Genomic DNA, 17,839 nt, shown 5'->3' with positions numbered 1-17,839 from the left:
GGAAACCCACGCAGACACAGGGAGAACACACCACACTCCTCACAGACAGTCACCCGGAGCGGGAATCGAACCCACAACCTCCAGGCCCCTGGAGCTGTGTGACTGCGACACCTACCTGCTGCGCCACCGTGCCGCCCGCTTAATTACTTATTCGCCAAAATATTTCTCTTCTGTAGATTCTCTCCTGAACATGTGGCTCATAAGAAGAGATCCTTCTAAGATCTGTCATGTCATAATATCCTTATTTTCTTCTGCTGTAGTCATTTCGACTGAATTATGTATTTTGTATTTGTAAATGATTGATTCCACGTTTTGTTAAAAGCTGAAGCCTCAATAAATTGGTGTAATATGGTCCGATTTTTAATGTTTTACTGATGTACGCTCAGCAGTCAGCAGTGCTGTAGACCCATAGGTATTTCAGGAATTGAGTTGAGTGGATGTGAAAAAGGCAGTTACACTATGAAAAAGGGTAAGAAACCCCTGATCTTGTGTATTTTGGATAAGCAGGTGACAGAAAAGTGTCAGTAAGTGAAACTAATCATTTACAAAGTTTGAATGTTTTGCATATCATTGCCTAGGATTTTGCACAGTGCTGAATGTACAGCAGTGCTTATTATTAATATACCTCTCTCACTTTACAATGTAAAAATATCACCTATGACACGTACTGTAAAAATTGAAAAATGATCTAACAGTGCGTTTTTAAAATACAATGATTACACTGCGTCCACATCTCCCTTCCGCGCCTTCTTGGTAATGGACTGTCAGTAGCAGCCCACTCAGACCAACTATATGAAGTTATGACTCAGCTGTTACTTTTATGGAAAAGTTATTAATTTGAAGGCACCTCTAACTTTTCTCATTTTGGAGATTTTTGTGGAATCTTGGCCTGTTTTATCTCTGCACAAATCTGCTGAGCTTGCACTGGTGCGTGTGCCTTCCCCTTCACCAATGATTGCAATGTTTCACGGAGATATATGGGACAGTTTTGGCTGTGGTAAAGAAAAAAAACCCTCTTTTATTTCTAATCCATGAAAAAGCAGCTCATTATTTTCCCTGGTGCTGCTGGATGGATTACACTGCTGGGTTCCGCGATGGAAAACACGGGGTGAAAGTGCAGAGCTTTGGCTCACAGATCCCAATGGTTCTTAGTGGACTGAGCCAATAGCATCCCCCCCCCCCCCCCCAGAGAGAGGTGCAGATATATTACACAACTCCAGCTGACAGTGATGTTTATAGATGATAAGTTTCAGGAGGATTTCCTACACTAATGACACTCAATAAAGATGGATGCCTTGGACCATACCCAGGTTTTTTCTCTGCAACCAGGAGGAGAACGAGAAGTTGGAAGAGAAGAAAAGGGATAGGTGAAAGAGGTGGAGAGAAAATGTAACAAACAAATTGGTGTGAGAGATGTGAAGCTTGATTAGAGGAATAGAGAGTGAGCAGAGAGGGAGAGAACGGGAGAAGCTGTATTTTTCTCTCTTTTACTTATTTTCTTTACCCCACGTTTTCTTAGAGAGCATTCTTATAGAACTGAGAGATACTAATGAGTGAGTAGAAAAAGGTGACTGCAGAAAACAAGCAAGGTCAAGAACATGAGAGAGAGTGCAGCAAAAGACATAAGTAAAACAAAAGGCCTGCAACAAAAGGAGAGAAAGTAGTGAGAGAGCAAGGAGAGAGAGAAAGGAGAGCAGGGTAGAGATGAAGAAAAATGGCAAGGGGAAACGAGAAAGAAACAAAGAGAGAGAGAGAGAGAGAAGTTGTCAGTTTGTTTTGTCCACTCAGCAGAAGTGTTTCTCCCAGCTGCTGATTTCTTGCTGGAACCTGCCTTTTTTCTTTTTTCTTTTTGTGTGTTCCCCAGTTTAGCCTTCAATCTCATTTCATGTTTTAGTTTTATTCTCTCGTGCGCTCTCTTGTTCTTTTTGTTGCCTTCATTCATTATCTGTAACCCTTATCCAATTCAGGGTCGCAGTCCTACCTGGAATTATTGGGCGCAAGGCGGGAATACACCCTGGAGGGGGCGCCAGTCCTTCACAGAGCAACACAGACACAGACACACATTTACTCACACACTCACCCCTACGGACACCAATTCACCTGCAACGTGTGTTTTTGGAGCACCCGGAGGAAACCCACGCAGACACAGGGAGAACACACCACACTCCTCACAGACAGTCACCCGGAGCGGGAATCGATCCCACAACCTCCAGGTCCCTGGAGCTGTGCGACTGCGACACACCGCCCTGCACCACCGTGCCGCCCTCTTTTTGTTTCCTTTCTTTATTTTACTACTCTCAGTTTTGTTACTCTTGTATGTCTTTTTTGTCTTGGATCTAGTCTTTGGTTGTGTCCAGGGTGCAAATTATACAATGACGATTGTGGAGGTCAAATCTTTCTTCAGGTCATAATGAGAAACCAGTACAACTCTCTTTTAGTGAAACAAGTTAAAAAAAAAAAGCATTTTAACCAATGTGCCTCAGCCATCAACTGCAAGTTTATACAACAATGCATTGATTCACTGCAGTAATATTTGTGTTTACTGTAAAACTACTCACAGCAGAAACTAATACCTCACTACTACAGCGTGACAATTAAACATTTCTTATTAATACACATGAAATGTAATGTAATAGAACTGATACAGGTTCATAAGGTTCATAGCTATGTGAAACCTAAATAAGTTCTTCGTAACAACTGATGTAAGTATACATTAAGATTTGTGTCAAGAAGGACACAGCCTCATTGATGCAAACACTGAATAGCGCCCCTTGTGGAGCACATTGTTAAATGTAAGGGAGTGTGTGACAGAGATGGACAGAAATACAGCCATTTCTATGAGGTGCTTTACATCCAAAAATTGTTAGCTGTCATCAAAGCTACTCTGGTCAGGTCATAAAGGACTTATATATACAAATTATATATAGATTGTAGTATTTAAACCTACTTTTATATTTGTCTGAAGCTGCTTTGTGACAACACCAGTTTTAAAAAGTGCTATACCCAAAAAATGTGATTTATAATATAACAACAAATATAATATGAAATTATTCTGAACTTTGGAACAGTGCTAAATCTCATTTAATTTAGTAGCATTCCTGTACACCAACTTGTACCATGTTGTGGATTTATCCTCCTCTGCTCTCAGTACATGATGCTGATTGATATATTTATTTTTATCCTCCTCAGTTGCTGAACCCACAAGCACTGCATTTGCTTGTGGAATTTGCACAGATTCCATGCCAAAATAGAATCCGAATAGCATTTGTCTTTTTCGTCAGAGAGTGGTGATCCACTCACTCATATCTCCTTCTGTAACAACACAAAAGCTCTGAAGAAATGTGCTTTAATCCTGTCCTGAAGACAAATCACTCACTGCACAGGCCTGGCATGTATTTTAATTTTTATACCACATACACTACAAATTGTAAACTATAACCTATATCATAAACACTAAATGCGCTTTATAAACAGTAAATTCAGTTACTTTATGCTGCACACATTGCTGACAGGCATTCAGTAAACACAATCAGCTTGTATAATCTCCACAGGAAGGCATGAAACCAAATGCGACACTCAGAAGCAGCTGCACATTAGCCTAGGTCACCGTGTCCAATGCCAAACACGGGATAGAGGAGAATACATCCCTTACCATTGGGATGTAAAGCAATGGAATTGCATTATCTGAAGGATAAACTCTATGGATCTGAAAGGATGCGTAGCTGTCGTGAAGCCCTCGTTGAGAACATTAAATTGATTAAAAACAAATAAATAATTTGCAATTCAAAGAATGGAACTGCAGGTGTTCCCAAACATCAGCCTTGGATTTATTTCTGTCATGAGAAACAGAAAATACAGCTTCTTTGACTTTGCAGGATGTGTCTTGAAAGAAACAGCTGTAATAATAGTAATTAAGCTTTTTCCTGACTCTAAAATATAGAAGTCATATAGAGTTTTCAATCATTGCTTTATACAGCCATCGTGCACTTACTGCTGTTTTCATATTCTCTGTTTTTTCATGGTGCTGTTTTGTCTACAGGACTTTTCTGTTTAAGCCCCATTTCAAAGTTTGAGAAGCTTTGAACGTGTTTCCTTCTAAAGTCCAGAGATTGAAACAGTTCCCGGCAGTGTGTGAGTGTTGTAAATTTTCTGTTATAAAAATAGCACTCAGACGCGAGAGTGGCAGAAAGCGTATTCAGCTGCTCAAGTCTCCAAGATCAATATGGACTCAGATCTGTCAGGAGCAGCGCTCTCAATGGAGCCACGCTCTATCTGATTTTAGAAAGCCATTCTTAGCAGCACTTGATGTTTTCACGAGTACATCTGGCTGCCTTTGATGAACAAAATCCACTGACTTGATTCCTGTGCACTCCTGACTTCTCTTCCAAAACCCATCATCATAAAAATCATTTGTCAAGATGGCAGATCCAGGATCAGTATCACAGCGTCTGTTTGAATACACTCTCACTCTCACTAAGGAGTTGCAGTTATTGTATGCAATAACAAAAGCATGATGGCATTTTATGGGAATTGTATCTTATTTGTAGCTCATTGAAACAAACTGAGAAACAGACTCTAACTTCTGATCCATACCACGTCTGTGTTTGTATGAAGAAGAGGAGGCATTAGATTATGATGGAGGGAATGCTATTGTTTCAGGAGGGAAATAGTTTGTTCCACAACTCTTGAAGTGCTCAAATTTATCAGTATATAAAGTAAACAGAGTGCCAGTGCTACGGCGTAGCTCATGGTGTAATTACTGCTATACAGTCTTCGTTTTAGGAGGGAAGCATTATGCTCATTCACTCACTCCCTCACTCTATCACTCATTTACTTTACATATAGTGATGATAAGGAATTATGAACTGCTCCACAAAGAGGTGCTATTGAACCAATGATAGTCCGTGTCTTTGTTCTCAGACTCTCTTAACCGATGTATGTGTTTTTCAGTGTATGGCACCATCATTTCTGGATCTGGAGCCTACCAATATACAAACTGTGTAAATAAATAACCCAGTTGGCTTTTGTGGTCTGCCGGAAAACACGGGATATATCTAGACATTCTGATTTTGTGTCTCATCTTATGTAGACAGAATACATTTCCGAGATTTCTAGGCTCCTCATCTGAGTCTCTTCCATCACAGTGCTGGGCCTGCAATTATGTGAGAGTGCAAAGATGAGGTTGAATAAGCATGAGCAAAACAAACATGGATAAATAAGTTTACTGATTAAACACCGCAATAACGAGAACAGAGAAGAAAGAACTGAATGAAAAATGGCTAAAATCCTGATATTCTGCTGCTTCTTACTTGGCTTTTCGCACTGAACTGAGCTGTGGCTTGTTCTCATTTAAAAGAACAGGTGCTGAAAATAGTCATTCTGAACCTTGTGGTATTTTGAAACACAATTATGTCACACGTTTTACTAAGACCCCAGAACTGAGATCATTTGTGGACAGTAAGGTTAAAATATGTCCACTTTTGAACGGTGTCTCTTTTGTTCTGCATGTTTCGCCTGTCACCGTTCATGGCGTTCTTCAAAAATCAGGACCACCACAGAGAACCGATATGATTTGGGTGGTGGACCAATCTTAGAGCTGCAGTCTCCCACCTGTGGTGGTGGTGGTGTTCTAGTGTTGTGCTGATATAAGTGGATCAGACACAGCAGTGATGCTAGAGCTGCATGTTATGGATGATCGGTGTATATCCCACTGCTTCTCGGTAGGTTAGTTCCCTCATTACTACAGAATAAGGAGTCATTTACCTTAATGCAGAAATCTCTTGTTGTTTGTGAAGTGTTTCTCCCCATATTCCCTCCGCTCATAAAAAAGCGGCTGCTTCTTTTAGTCCCTTTATTGTGAAATTTGATCAATTTTAGGGATGTGCACTTTTCTGATTTTCTAGATATTCTGACCATACAGATGCTACAATTTAAAACAACAATGTAGGGTTTTTGGCATACCGCAGAAAGAAACCTGACTCAATCAGTGGTGGTCAGTGAAGTCTGAACAAGTTTCTTGTAACCTAATCAAGGCTGCTCTGAGAACTGGTCTGTATTGTGGCCAGTAGAGTGCCTTTAAATTTGCTGGATGCCTGACTAGTGCTAATTCTCTCAGGAAATCCTTGTTTTCCAACAGGGACATGGATTAAAGTATCATTGTGATTGATTCCAGGCTTGGCAGGAGGATACTTTCATTAATGATCCAAGGCAAACACAGAGTATGTCAGAGGAATCTGTTTTCCTGATAAGATTCTTCCAATTACCACACCGTCAGCCTTCCTCTCATCCATTTATTAAAGGACACAGCCGCTAATTCTACATTCATCCCAGCATCTGCTTCCATGAGATACATTTTTGTTTCAGAACAGGTTGGAAGTATATTTCAGACCAAAGGCGTTGATGAGAGCTCCGTTCTTATTATGTAGGACAAGGAAGGCATGGGGAATTAAGGCATAAGAATGGCTGTCATTTGATAGAAGTAAGCTTCCTTTTAAGATCACTTCCTCTTAAGCCTCTTACTGTAACGCACCACCCATCGTATAGATGGAGATATGAGTCACAGCGTTCAGACGAGGGGGAAAAATCAGTCTGATGAATTATTAATTCTTTTCATGTGTATAATGCCTGCTTGAGTGACGGACGAGTTGGCCCACTGTCAGCGTGCATTTTAAAATGTTTCTGTACAGGAAATGCTCAGAAAAACTGGATTTCTTATCTTCTGTGATTTGGCTGAACACTGAGATTGGTGGAGAAAGATTTATTGGGGTCTTTGGCAAAATGTTCACGTTTTAAAATGTTGATGTTTGTTTTACAGTAAACAATGTTTGCTCATTAACTGTGCAGTCATTTGCAAAGGCTTGGACACCCCTCATCAAAATTACTTTATTGATTGTCTAAGGGTGGCACGGTGGCGCAGTCACTACAGACACAGCTCCAGGGACCTGGAGGTTGTGGGTTCGATTCCCGCTCCGGGTGACTGTCTGTGAGGAGTGTGGTGTGTTCTCTCTGTGTCTGCGTGGGTTTCCTCCAGGTGACTGTCTGTGAGGAGTTGGTGTGTTCTCCCTGTGTCTGCGTGGGTTTCCTCCGGGTGACTGTCTGTGAGGAGTTGGTGTGTTCTCCCTGTGTCTGCGTGGGTTTCCTCCGGGTGACTGTCTGTGAGGAGTTGGTGTGTTCTCCCTGTGTCTGAGTGGGTTTCCTCCGGGTGCTCCGGTTTCCTCCCACAGTCCAGGGTGTATTCCTGCCTTGCGCCCAATGATTCCAGGTAGGCTCTGGACCCACCGTGACCCTGAATTGGATAAGCGCTTACAGATAATGAATGAATGAATGTCTAAATGAAAATAAATACATTAATTAAAAATAAGTACAATTGGTGTTTTTTTTTTAGTCCAATCTCTGTTTATTCTCTCAACAAATTAATATAAATTTAACATACAATTATTTGAAAGTTCCAGCTACCTGTTATATTGACTGAAAATATCTTTATGAACTTACCATCCATCCATCCATTATCTGTAACCGCTTATCCAATTTTAGGGTCGCGGGGGGTCCAGAGCCTACCTGGAATCATTGGGCACAAAGCGGGAATACACCCTGGAGGGGGCGCCAGTCCTTCACAGGGCAACAGAGACACACACACACACACACACACACACATTCACACCTATGGACACTTTTGAGTCGCCAATCCACCTGCAACGTGTGTTTTTGGACTGTGGGAGGAAACCGGAGCACCCGGAGGAAACCCACGCGGACACGGGGAGAACACACCAACTCCTCACAGACAGTCACCCGGAGCGGGAATCTATGAACTTACCAATAGAAGAAAAAAATGGAATAAATTATTTTTACATTAATGTAATGTTACCATTATTTTGTCTAATAATAACCAAATCTGTGTGTTTTTTCCACACATAAGAATTAAGTCTCTGCCCTGTTATTTTTCAGAACGTGTACTACACCAGCTCTCAGCAGTTGCGTGTGGGAGTGCTGAGTCCAACCATTGATGATGATGATAATAAGTGCCTGGTGGATGTGAACGGACGCCCTCGACTTCTGGAGTGCAGCTATGCTGGAAATAAGCACATGAAGCTCTACTGGACCTTTACTCAGGTTGCTCCCTAAAAACCTTGCTATTGTTCCACTAACCCCTTACTACTGTCTTCCAAGCCCCCTTCCATTCCTATTCATCAGCAGTTTACACCTGTCTGCCCAAGCCCCATCTTCTGTGCTCTAAACCGTCATTCCAATTTCCTAACCTCTGTTCCTTTCACCAAACCCCTCGTCTAAACACTTTTTACTGTTTCTGTATTCAGTTCTGAAACTTCTCTGAGCTCCTAGGACCTAAACACCATTACTGTCACCAGACCACCTTCTCTGTAAACCTCTTTCCCCAAAACATCTGGCCTCTGCTTCTGTTCCTACAGCTTTGCCTTTGTCCACTAGACCTCTGCTCCTAATACCTTTGCTTCCTGTTCAGCCACTGAGACACAGCTGCAGAGAATAACCTGCTACTAAGTAACTTTGGGTCAGTGGTGCTCTTATGGTGGTCCATTTCCACTGATGGACAGGGTAGAACTGTGCCTTTAAATTGTGCAGCCACAGATAGTCAGTATATGCAAACTTAATAAGTGGACCTGTGGTAGTATTTCTGATCAAAGAGACTGTGAGTGTAAGGTAAGTGTTTCTAATGAAGTGCAAACTCAGTGTGGTTTCCCTGTGGCAGATCCTGCATTGAGTGAAATTGAGACAAAAAGACGGTGTACATGTGTGAGGGAAAGTGTGAATGGCCAGCCTTTGTAGTCATCTGCAGTCATTATTTTTCTTCAAAAGGGTCATCAGAACCCCCTTCACGTTAAAGGCCATTATTCTTCAGCAGCTCACTGCCTCATTAAACATCGCTGTCCCCCGAAGCCTGCTCATTACCACACCACTGCATTAGGAAATCTTCTGGAAATGTCAGAATCTCTGTCCAAGTCAGAACATCCCACATATTTCTCCCTTTAAATTTCAAATATTAATCACTGGCTAGTACTGACAGTGATCATTTGGTATGAGCTGTAATCATACATGTTAAAATCACAAAAAAATCACAGACTTCCCTTTCACACAAAGTCATTTAAGGTGCTTGAAATATTGGAGTGGTTAATAATATGTTGCCAGATTTAAAGATATGATTTTGGTGTGTTTATTAATACTATTAATGGCCAAATTGTACAGGGCCTGGATTTCAATTTTTCACTGATTTAAAATCAACATCTGTTAATGTTTGTGCCATATAATTGGAAAATAATATTCAAATAAATGTTCTATTAATTCATTCAATATTCTGTAACTGCTGCATCTTGTTCAGGGTGAAAATGGGTCCAGAGCCCACCCGGTATCAGTGGGTGCCCTGGGTAACACACCCTGGACAGGGTGCTAGTCCATCACAGGGCATCTCACACTCACCCAGTCACTCACACACACTATTATCAAAATGACATATAAAAATAAAATGTTCACTGGTGGATTTAATCGCAAATAAATTGGCAATATTTGTGCTGTTGACATTGCAAACATTTTTTTCTGTTGTGCCCCATTTTTCATGAACAATGTGCACCATATAAACGTGAATTAAGTGAGGAAAAGAGCAAATTACATTTTACAAAGGGAACTGATATTGAACATTCAACAGAGTTGTCTGGAAATAGATTGAATGATCTCTCATAATGAGAAATATGATTGTCCTACAGTGTAGAAGCCTTCAAAGCCTGAGACGTCACTTCTGACATTGTTGGATATCCAGCAGATATGAAGTGTTTAGAATTCCGTTGTGTTTCCTGTGTGTTAGTGTTGTGCCCTGTGAACACCAGAGTTAATTTAATTCTCTCGGTGTTGTACAGACCTATCAATTTCCTCTCCTCCTCACGTCCTATTCTCATCGCTCGCAGAATAATGCATGATTTCTTTATTAGATATGAGGTGAGGGTTATTTTGCTGAGGTGTAGATGTCAGCAGGTGCGTTCTCCAGGGCATGTGAAGTATCTGATCTGGTGATTACAGTCTGATATAGCCTCACCCTGAAAGCAAAGTCACAGAATCACACTATAACCCTCTCCTCCGCTACTGTTCTGTTACTGTGCTGACAATGGCAGACGGATCAAAAGCGCTCATCCTAGCCCTGGGGACCGCCTGCCATTTCACTCCTCAAAACCAGGAGAGCGCTCCACTCAGATGGAGAAAAAGAGTCAAATCCACCGTGGCCCATTCCAGACTGTGAATTATTGATAATGGGGCCATGTGAATTGTCTTTGGGCCTCTGGGAAAGGCTCCCAAAATGAGCTCAGATCTGCTCCTGTCCATAACCCTCTGCCTGAGTCGTCTGAACAGAGCTGATCTAGCCATCTGGGTTTCACTGTGTGACACACTACCTAGGGATCTCACCTCCAGAGAGGGTAACAAGTTCCATTTAGTCAGTTCACTGTTCTCACAGAGGCAGGTAGGGTAAAGTAATACTCAAGTCATAGTTCTTTTCATCAATAATGGAGAGATCCCCAATTCAATCCTTGGTTAGACCTTACTCTGTAGGAGTCCAAAAAAGTAATAGCTGGGCTTCCTCTTTCTGAGCGGGTGACGTGGATCTCCTTCTCCCTTCCTCACAAGAAGCACAGCGCCTCGGAGCTTATTGAGGCGTCCAGTGGCGTTCCTTTAGCAGCAGTTGAAAAAGAAGCTTCAATGTCATAATGTTGGCATTGTGTATGATTAATAAAGTGTGAAATTATCCACTTTATTCAACAATTATGAGAGTGAGAGTGACTGGTTGGGGGGTGTGTGAAATTGACTAGATGTGAGTGTGTGAGTGACTTAATGCGTGATGCCCTGTGATGGGCTGGTGCTCTGTCCAAGGTGTGTTCTGCCTCGTGCCCAGTGATCATGGGTAGGCTCCAGATCAAAACAAAGCAGTTACCAAAAATGAATGAATGATCGCAGTTTTGGCTTCTGCTGGCCCTCATACCTGAGCACATGCTGGAGCTGTTCTGAGCACGTGTTGTGGGGAGATGTTTTATTTAGTTTAAAAACAGTTTTGAGCATAAGGTCTTAGCAGCTGGTGATGGCACTATGATTAATTTAGCAACAGCCATGTTGAAGTGAATGAATCTTGAGCACACTACCCACAGGAAAAGCTGCACATATCTGTGTGTGTGTGTGTGTGTGTGTGGTCTTCACACACCACTCCATACAGTGGTCAGCATGGGAGACGACAAGGGTAAAGCAGTTCAGAATATTCAGAGCCCTCATGCTGTGCACATCAAAATATTGAGATGAATTTTCCACTTTTTTTGTCAACAAAAAATATTAAATCCTAGGCTTCATTTGCCACACATGCAAATATTAGTTAAAATGCTGCATTGGAAATAAAAATTGTCGCTGTCTAAAGAAATACATGTCTGTTGATTTTTAATTTAGAATATCATTTGAACACAGCGGCTGTCATTTAAATTGTGTGAAAATCTCATGATGAATGGACCAATAGAAATGCTCCAAAATTCCTTGGAATAAATACAGGGGTTAGACAATGAAAGTGAAACACCTGTCATTGTAGTGTGGGAGGTGTCATGGCTAAATTGGAGCAGCCTGGTGGTCAATCTTCATTAACTCCACACTGCACCAGTAAGACCATGTGCATCCAATGGTTCAAACACTGTGTCCTGAAGGCAGTGCCGTGTATCAGAAAGACAATGCACCAATACACACAGCAAGACTGGTGAAAGACTGGTTTGATGAACATGAAAGTGAAGTTGAACATCTCCCATGGCCTGCACAGTCACCAGATCTAAATATTATTGAGCCACTTTGGGGTGTTTTGGAGGAGCGAGTCAGGAAACGTTTTCCTCCACCAGCATCACGTAGAGACCTGGTCACTATCCTGCAAGAAGAATGGCTTCAAATCCCTCTGACCACTGTGCAGGACTTGTGTATGTCATTCCCAAGACGAACTGACGCTGTATCGGCCGCAAAAGGAGGCTCTACACCACACTGATAAATTATTGTGGTCTAAAACCACAATGTGTTTCAGTTTCATTGTCCAACCCTGGTATTTATGTATTGACTTCCACTGAAAGTTAAGATGTTTTTTCTTCTCCTGTAAAGTTATTATTCTGGAGATAAATATTTCTCTTTACAGCAGCAGCACGGCAGTCACACAGCTCCAGGAATCTGGAGGTTGTGGGTTCGATTCCCGCTCCGGGTGACTGTCTGTGAGGAGTGTGGTGTGTTCTCCCTGTGTCTGCGCGGGTTTCCTCCGGGTGACTGTCTGTGAGGAGTGTGGTGTGTTCTCCCTGTGTCTACGTGGGTTTCCTCCGGGTGACTGTCTGTGAGGAGTGTGGTGTGTTCTCCCTGTGTCTGCGTGGGTTTCCTCGGGGTGACTGTCTGTGAGGAGTGTGGTGTGTTCTCCCTGTGTCTGCATGGGTTTCCTCCGGGTGCTCCGGTTTCCTCCCACAGTCCAAAAACACATGTTGGTAGGTGGATTGGTGACTCAAATTCTCCATAGGTGTGTATGCATGAGTGTGTGTGTCACCCTGCAAAGGACTTGATGTGTACCCACTGCAACCGTGAACTAAATAAGCAGTCACAAAATGAATGAATGAATGTTTCTCTTTAGACGGTGATATTTAAAATAGACATATCATTTCCTTCTTGTGATGTAAGCACTCATAAGTGTTATGGTTGGATATTTTTTTGATTTTTTAGATATAATAACCTGGTCATTTGTTTTACACTGGATATGAAATAAAAAATATAATATGAAAAACGAAGCCACATTTGGATTGTTATATTTAAATGTAGCCTTAGATGTTGAACGCATTATACATCCAAATATTTTGAGGTATATGTTATTAATTGTGATTTGTGTTACGTTAATCTGAACCTTTCAACTATGCACACACACTTTCTGTAATCCACAGAGAATCACATCACTACTAGAATAAAATGCCCTGGATCAGACACAGAAGCCTAAGGTCAAGTCCAATGCCAAGTCTCAGCTTCAGAGTATAAACCTCTCAGCTTTCGATGGTAGAGCAGTGCAACTGTATTCTCCAGAGTAATGGAGCTCCATCCATTTCCTTTGAGATGATCTGAAGTAGCTTTTGTTATCCAGAATTAATAACCCAGCATCAGTACCTGACCCCACTCATTTTCTTGTGGCTGAATACAGTTCAGTTATCTTTTGTATAAAATGTCATAGAGTATTAGAGCCTGTCACTATACCGTTGACTTCAGAAGAGATGTTGAGCTATTTTGTGCCCCTACAGTGTGATATTACCATGTGCTATGCCTGTGTTTTTCCCCCAAAGCTAGAACATTCACATTCATTAAGAAACTGCCCACATAAGGCAATCATGCATAAATCAAATTTAGAGACAGGTTCCACAGTGTACAGTGTTGAGGGGAAATGCAGCTGTTGGTTTGCTTTAACATCTTCTGGATAATTACTCTGCAGAATCAATGACCACTGGACCTCCAGGGGCTCTAATGGGCATATGTGTGCCACCCCCTCACTCCTCTATAAATGATGACTGAATGCTTACTGCCTACAGCAAAATATGAGTTTACTGTGTAATATAATGAGAGATCTTTGATTTCAGGCAGCAAAAACTAAACAAATATAAATGTCAATCGCCGACCTATATTCAGTAATGCTGAGGTCTGGGCTTGGTGGTGGACCTTGTGAGAAGTCGGAGCAATCTGTATTTGTTTTTCTGTTTTGCCTGTAATGTTTTCTTGAGTACGCCATAGCCTTTCAACTCCACAGCATTGAATGAAACAGCTGTAGATTTTTTCATATTTGAAGCAAATTTGGAACTTGATTTTCTATTGTTTCTTAAAGATAAATATATTAATCTGCTTGGGAGAGGTTTGGGCATGTAGCAGGTTTTATACAGATGTTAGGAGTCCCTGTTTTATATATAACGGCAAGCGAATTATATCTAAGGTTTATATCTAATTCACAAATATCCCGACAAATGAATACCACATACATAAAGCTGCATGATGTAAATTTGGCATGTTTGGCATTGGCGACCTCTCTGGTGGATATATGTAATTACACAAAAATCTTGCAGAAGGACATTTTGTATCATGGTTTGTGTTGTGTGCCATTTCTCCAAGGTGATTGAGTATATCTCTCTCCTATGTACCATGTCCCAACTACCATTACTCTGAAAACCAGCCCATTGTGCTGGACCATAAAGACGTAACATAGTCCAAAACAAAAAGAAACTAGGCAAGTCTAGTTTTGCCGGACCGCCATTAGCTATATAGCCATTGTCACAGAGCTGTTTTTGGCATTTCAAAAACAGGAAAGCCCAAAATACATACCCTTGTCATTGGAAGGTCTGTAAAAGCTTTGGTGCTTCATATCAATGTCTTTGTTTACATGAGGTTTTTATTGTGATTGTGTTGAACAGAAATTATGGAGGGCAGGACTAACAAATGCAGAAATGATAAAAGGAGCACACAGTTTTTATAATATATAACATCGGCATCAGTGTTTTCTTCTTCATTTCATTTCAAATAAATACTAGATGATCTACCACCAAAGAACAAAGAAGACAAACGACTAAGAATATTTCCTATTATTCAGCCACGGTTCGCGCTTAAGAACCTACTGTTCTTTGGTTCCGGCTTGGAACAAATATTTTCTGGTTCGTGAATCAGTTTATGTCCGTGGAAACGCCCCGAACAATTTTAAAATTAGTTCACAAACTGGAATGTGATTTATGGCTGAACTGAACACAGATGGTGTAGTAGCGCCACCTTAAGTTCTCTCTGTGAAATACGGCTGAATTAACGGTTCCTACTCATCTCATAAATGAAAGGATGAGTGGAAGCACAGGTTGGTATTTTCAATAAAACAGACGGAGCGTATGTGTCTAGTGTTAATTAATGAACCTGTCTCATTATGGGGCGGTGCTATGGGGATTCAGGCTTCAGCTTTAAGGCCTGTATGTCACTGCACCATCACTCTGATCCCTTAAACTCTGCATCCTAAAGGATAATGCATGCTATAGATGTGTAGCGTGCGGCAGTAGGAAGGCCTCTGTATATGCCTTGGATTTCACATTATGTGCTAATCGGATCAGTGAGGTGTTTGGCCTGCAGCCCCAGCTTTCATCTCTCAGCCCTTCAGTGAGTTTCTTCAGCAGAGAGGAAGCAATATCCTTACAGCTATCCTTCAGAACCCCTGAGAAACATCACTGGTCTTTTGATATTGTTTTGTATAGGATTTAAGGGATGTTCCTTCAATTTTTATCAATTTCTTCATGAAGCAGGAGCATTCAGAGTCATTTGTTCTGAAGTTGCGTATTATAAAAGAAGGAAGCCTGTATTTACAGTATTGGTAAAAGGGGTCCAAATGTCAACAACACATATATACTGCCATTTTATATACCCCTCTAAAACCTCAGGTGAGCATGCCATGTAATGTTAGTAATGGGACAATTTATTTGGGAACTTCACATACATTGGGAATACATTTTAGACCAAACCTTGACTCCAGAACGGTCTTAAAACAATGACTTCAGTATCAGATGTTGTTTTCATAAATATTTAACATAATAGTTTGCAGTGTAGGAGTTTTTAGAAGCTATACACTATTCAGGAACCTGGTTTCTATCAACAGCATTCGAATAATAAAGCAAACACTCTTCTAGCAAATATAGCATTGAACGCATGTTAACTAAATGATGTTTTCTGTTTTTCTTTGGCAGGGAGGTTCCATCCAGAACAGAGAGACCAAGCACTGTCTCGAGTTGGTCCAGAACAGTGAAGTGCAGCCTGGCTATCAACTGGCCCTGCAGAAGTGCACTGACCAAAAATGGACAATTACAAGTATCCTGGCTGGCCATGTTCTCTGAGACTAAAGCTGCGTAAGGCACTGGACATCTACCACTGGACGCTCCCTCCCTTTATATACAACAGGCTGCATTTAGACAGCAAAATCATTCCTATCCACTCTTTAGTAGCTACATGCTGACACAGCCGTTCCCACCAGGGCCATGTGCAAATGGTTTGTGTTATCACCAAGCAAATCTGATTGAAGCATTATTTCCCACTGTCTAAACGCATCTATGGTGTGTTCTCTATGGGCCATGAGTACACCGTAAAACTGAGGGTCTGAATGTAATTGTTTCAAATGTGTACATTCTTAAAACGTTAAGAAAATCCCTAGGCTGTCAGAAAGAATCACTCACATGCACATACAATATGGATAAATATTTGCGAACATTTTCCTACCGGGGCGGCACGGTGGCGCAGCAGGTAGTGTCGCAGTCACACAGCTCCAGGCACCTGGAGGTTGTGGGTTTGATTCCCGCTCCGGGTGACTGTCTGTGAGGAGTGTGGTGTGTTCTCCCTGTGTCTGCGTGGGTTTCCTCCGGGTGACTGTCTGTGAGGACTGTGGTGTGTTCTCCCTGTGTCTGCGTGGGTTTTCTTCTGGGTGACTGTGTGTGAGGAGTGTGGTGTGTTCTCCCTGTGTCTGCGTGGGTTTCCTCTGGGTGACTGTCTGTGAGGAGTGTGGTGTGTTCTCCCTGTGTCTGCGTGGGTTTCCTCCGGGTGACTGTCTGTGAGGAGTTGGTGTGTTCTCCCAGTGTCTGCGTGGGTTTCCTCCGGGTGACTGTCTGTGAGGAGTTGGTGTGTTCTCCCTGTGTCTGCGTGGGTTTCCTCCGGGTGCTCCGGTTTCCTCCCACAGTCCAAAAACACACGTTGGTAGGTGGATTGGTGACTCAAAAGTGTCCGTAGGTGTGAGTGAATGTGTGTGTGTGTGTTGCCCTGTGAAGGACTGGCGCCCCCTCCAGGGTGTATTCCCGCCTTGCGCCCAATGATTCCAGGTAGGCTCTGGACCCACAGCGACCCTGAATTGGATACACGCTTACAGATAATTAATGAATGAATGAATTTTCCTACCGGTTAGTGAAGTTGGGTGGGGGAGTGGGGTGCGGGGCTGTAAACATCCACAGCTGAAGTGTCTTTGAGCAAGGTACCTAACCTCCAGCTGCTGAGGGGGGGGTTGCTCAGTGCCCCTTGTGCACTAATGTGTGTTCACTGCAACGGATGCTTGGTCAGCCAACAGTTTTCGGTTCAGATTTAGATGGCGTCCCATTACTTTAAAGAACACAGTTCCACGGCTCCACAGGCCAGTGCTGGTGGACCATATGACTCTAGCCTGCACTTGACATTGAGCATGGTGACTTTAAACACATAAGTAAAGTTCACCATGTCTACACATCTTTGGGCATATTGTGCAGTTCTGGTTCTCTGTGAGTGTATTTTATATCAACACTTTTTTAATTTGTGTTGATGTACTATACTTCATTTATGTGCAAATGATGTATCCATGTAAATTAAGTTCAGTTCACTATTTTTCAGGGTACTGTTTTATAAAACTGAGCTCTGTAAGCACCTTAATGTCTATGCCCTTTATTTAAACACATCCTGAATAAAAATATAGTAAATCTGTTTTATACAGAACATATTTAGAGCAATTAATACTGGATCGGTTCCTTAGGTTTTGAATTGTCTGAATGTATTTAGGAGTGTCTTGTCAAACAGTTTTAAGGGTTGAGCATTTTGCTACTGTGTAGCATGTGTTTGATGTCTTCATTTTTCTGTTTGGGCTTTTTTTTTTTCCATTCTTGTGTCTCAGGTTTGTGGCTGATGCATTTTATGAAGTTAATTTAAACCCTTTTTGATAAGCTTAGGTCTCGAGGTGATTTTTTGTATGTGTAAATAGTATTTATAAGGACTTTAATAAAAACGTTGAAAGAAGAAAGTGCGCTGTTTCCTGTAGTTTTTGCATGGA

The 17,839-nt window shown here is 41.7% G+C and overlaps 1 protein-coding gene across 1 annotated transcript in view; it reads left to right on the top strand.

The window, feature by feature from the left end:
- galnt18a (UDP-N-acetyl-alpha-D-galactosamine:polypeptide N-acetylgalactosaminyltransferase 18a) overlaps nucleotides 1-16,463 on the top strand; it is a 91,006-nt gene extending 74,543 nt beyond the window's left edge. The window contains exons 10-11 of the mRNA XM_066648631.1: nucleotides 7,945-8,109; nucleotides 15,750-16,463. Coding sequence (XP_066504728.1) covers nucleotides 7,945-8,109; nucleotides 15,750-15,896 — 312 coding nt within the window. The 3' untranslated portion in view covers nucleotides 15,897-16,463. The remainder of the gene's footprint in view (nucleotides 1-7,944; nucleotides 8,110-15,749) is intronic.
- The last annotated feature ends 1,376 nt before the right edge of the window (nucleotides 16,464-17,839 follow it).

The sequence above is a fragment of the Hoplias malabaricus genome, chromosome 17 (genome assembly GCF_029633855.1).
Source record: "Hoplias malabaricus isolate fHopMal1 chromosome 17, fHopMal1.hap1, whole genome shotgun sequence".
NCBI classification, from domain to species: domain Eukaryota; kingdom Metazoa; phylum Chordata; class Actinopteri; order Characiformes; family Erythrinidae; genus Hoplias; species Hoplias malabaricus.
This window is presented reverse-complemented; position numbering and strand designations above follow the sequence as displayed.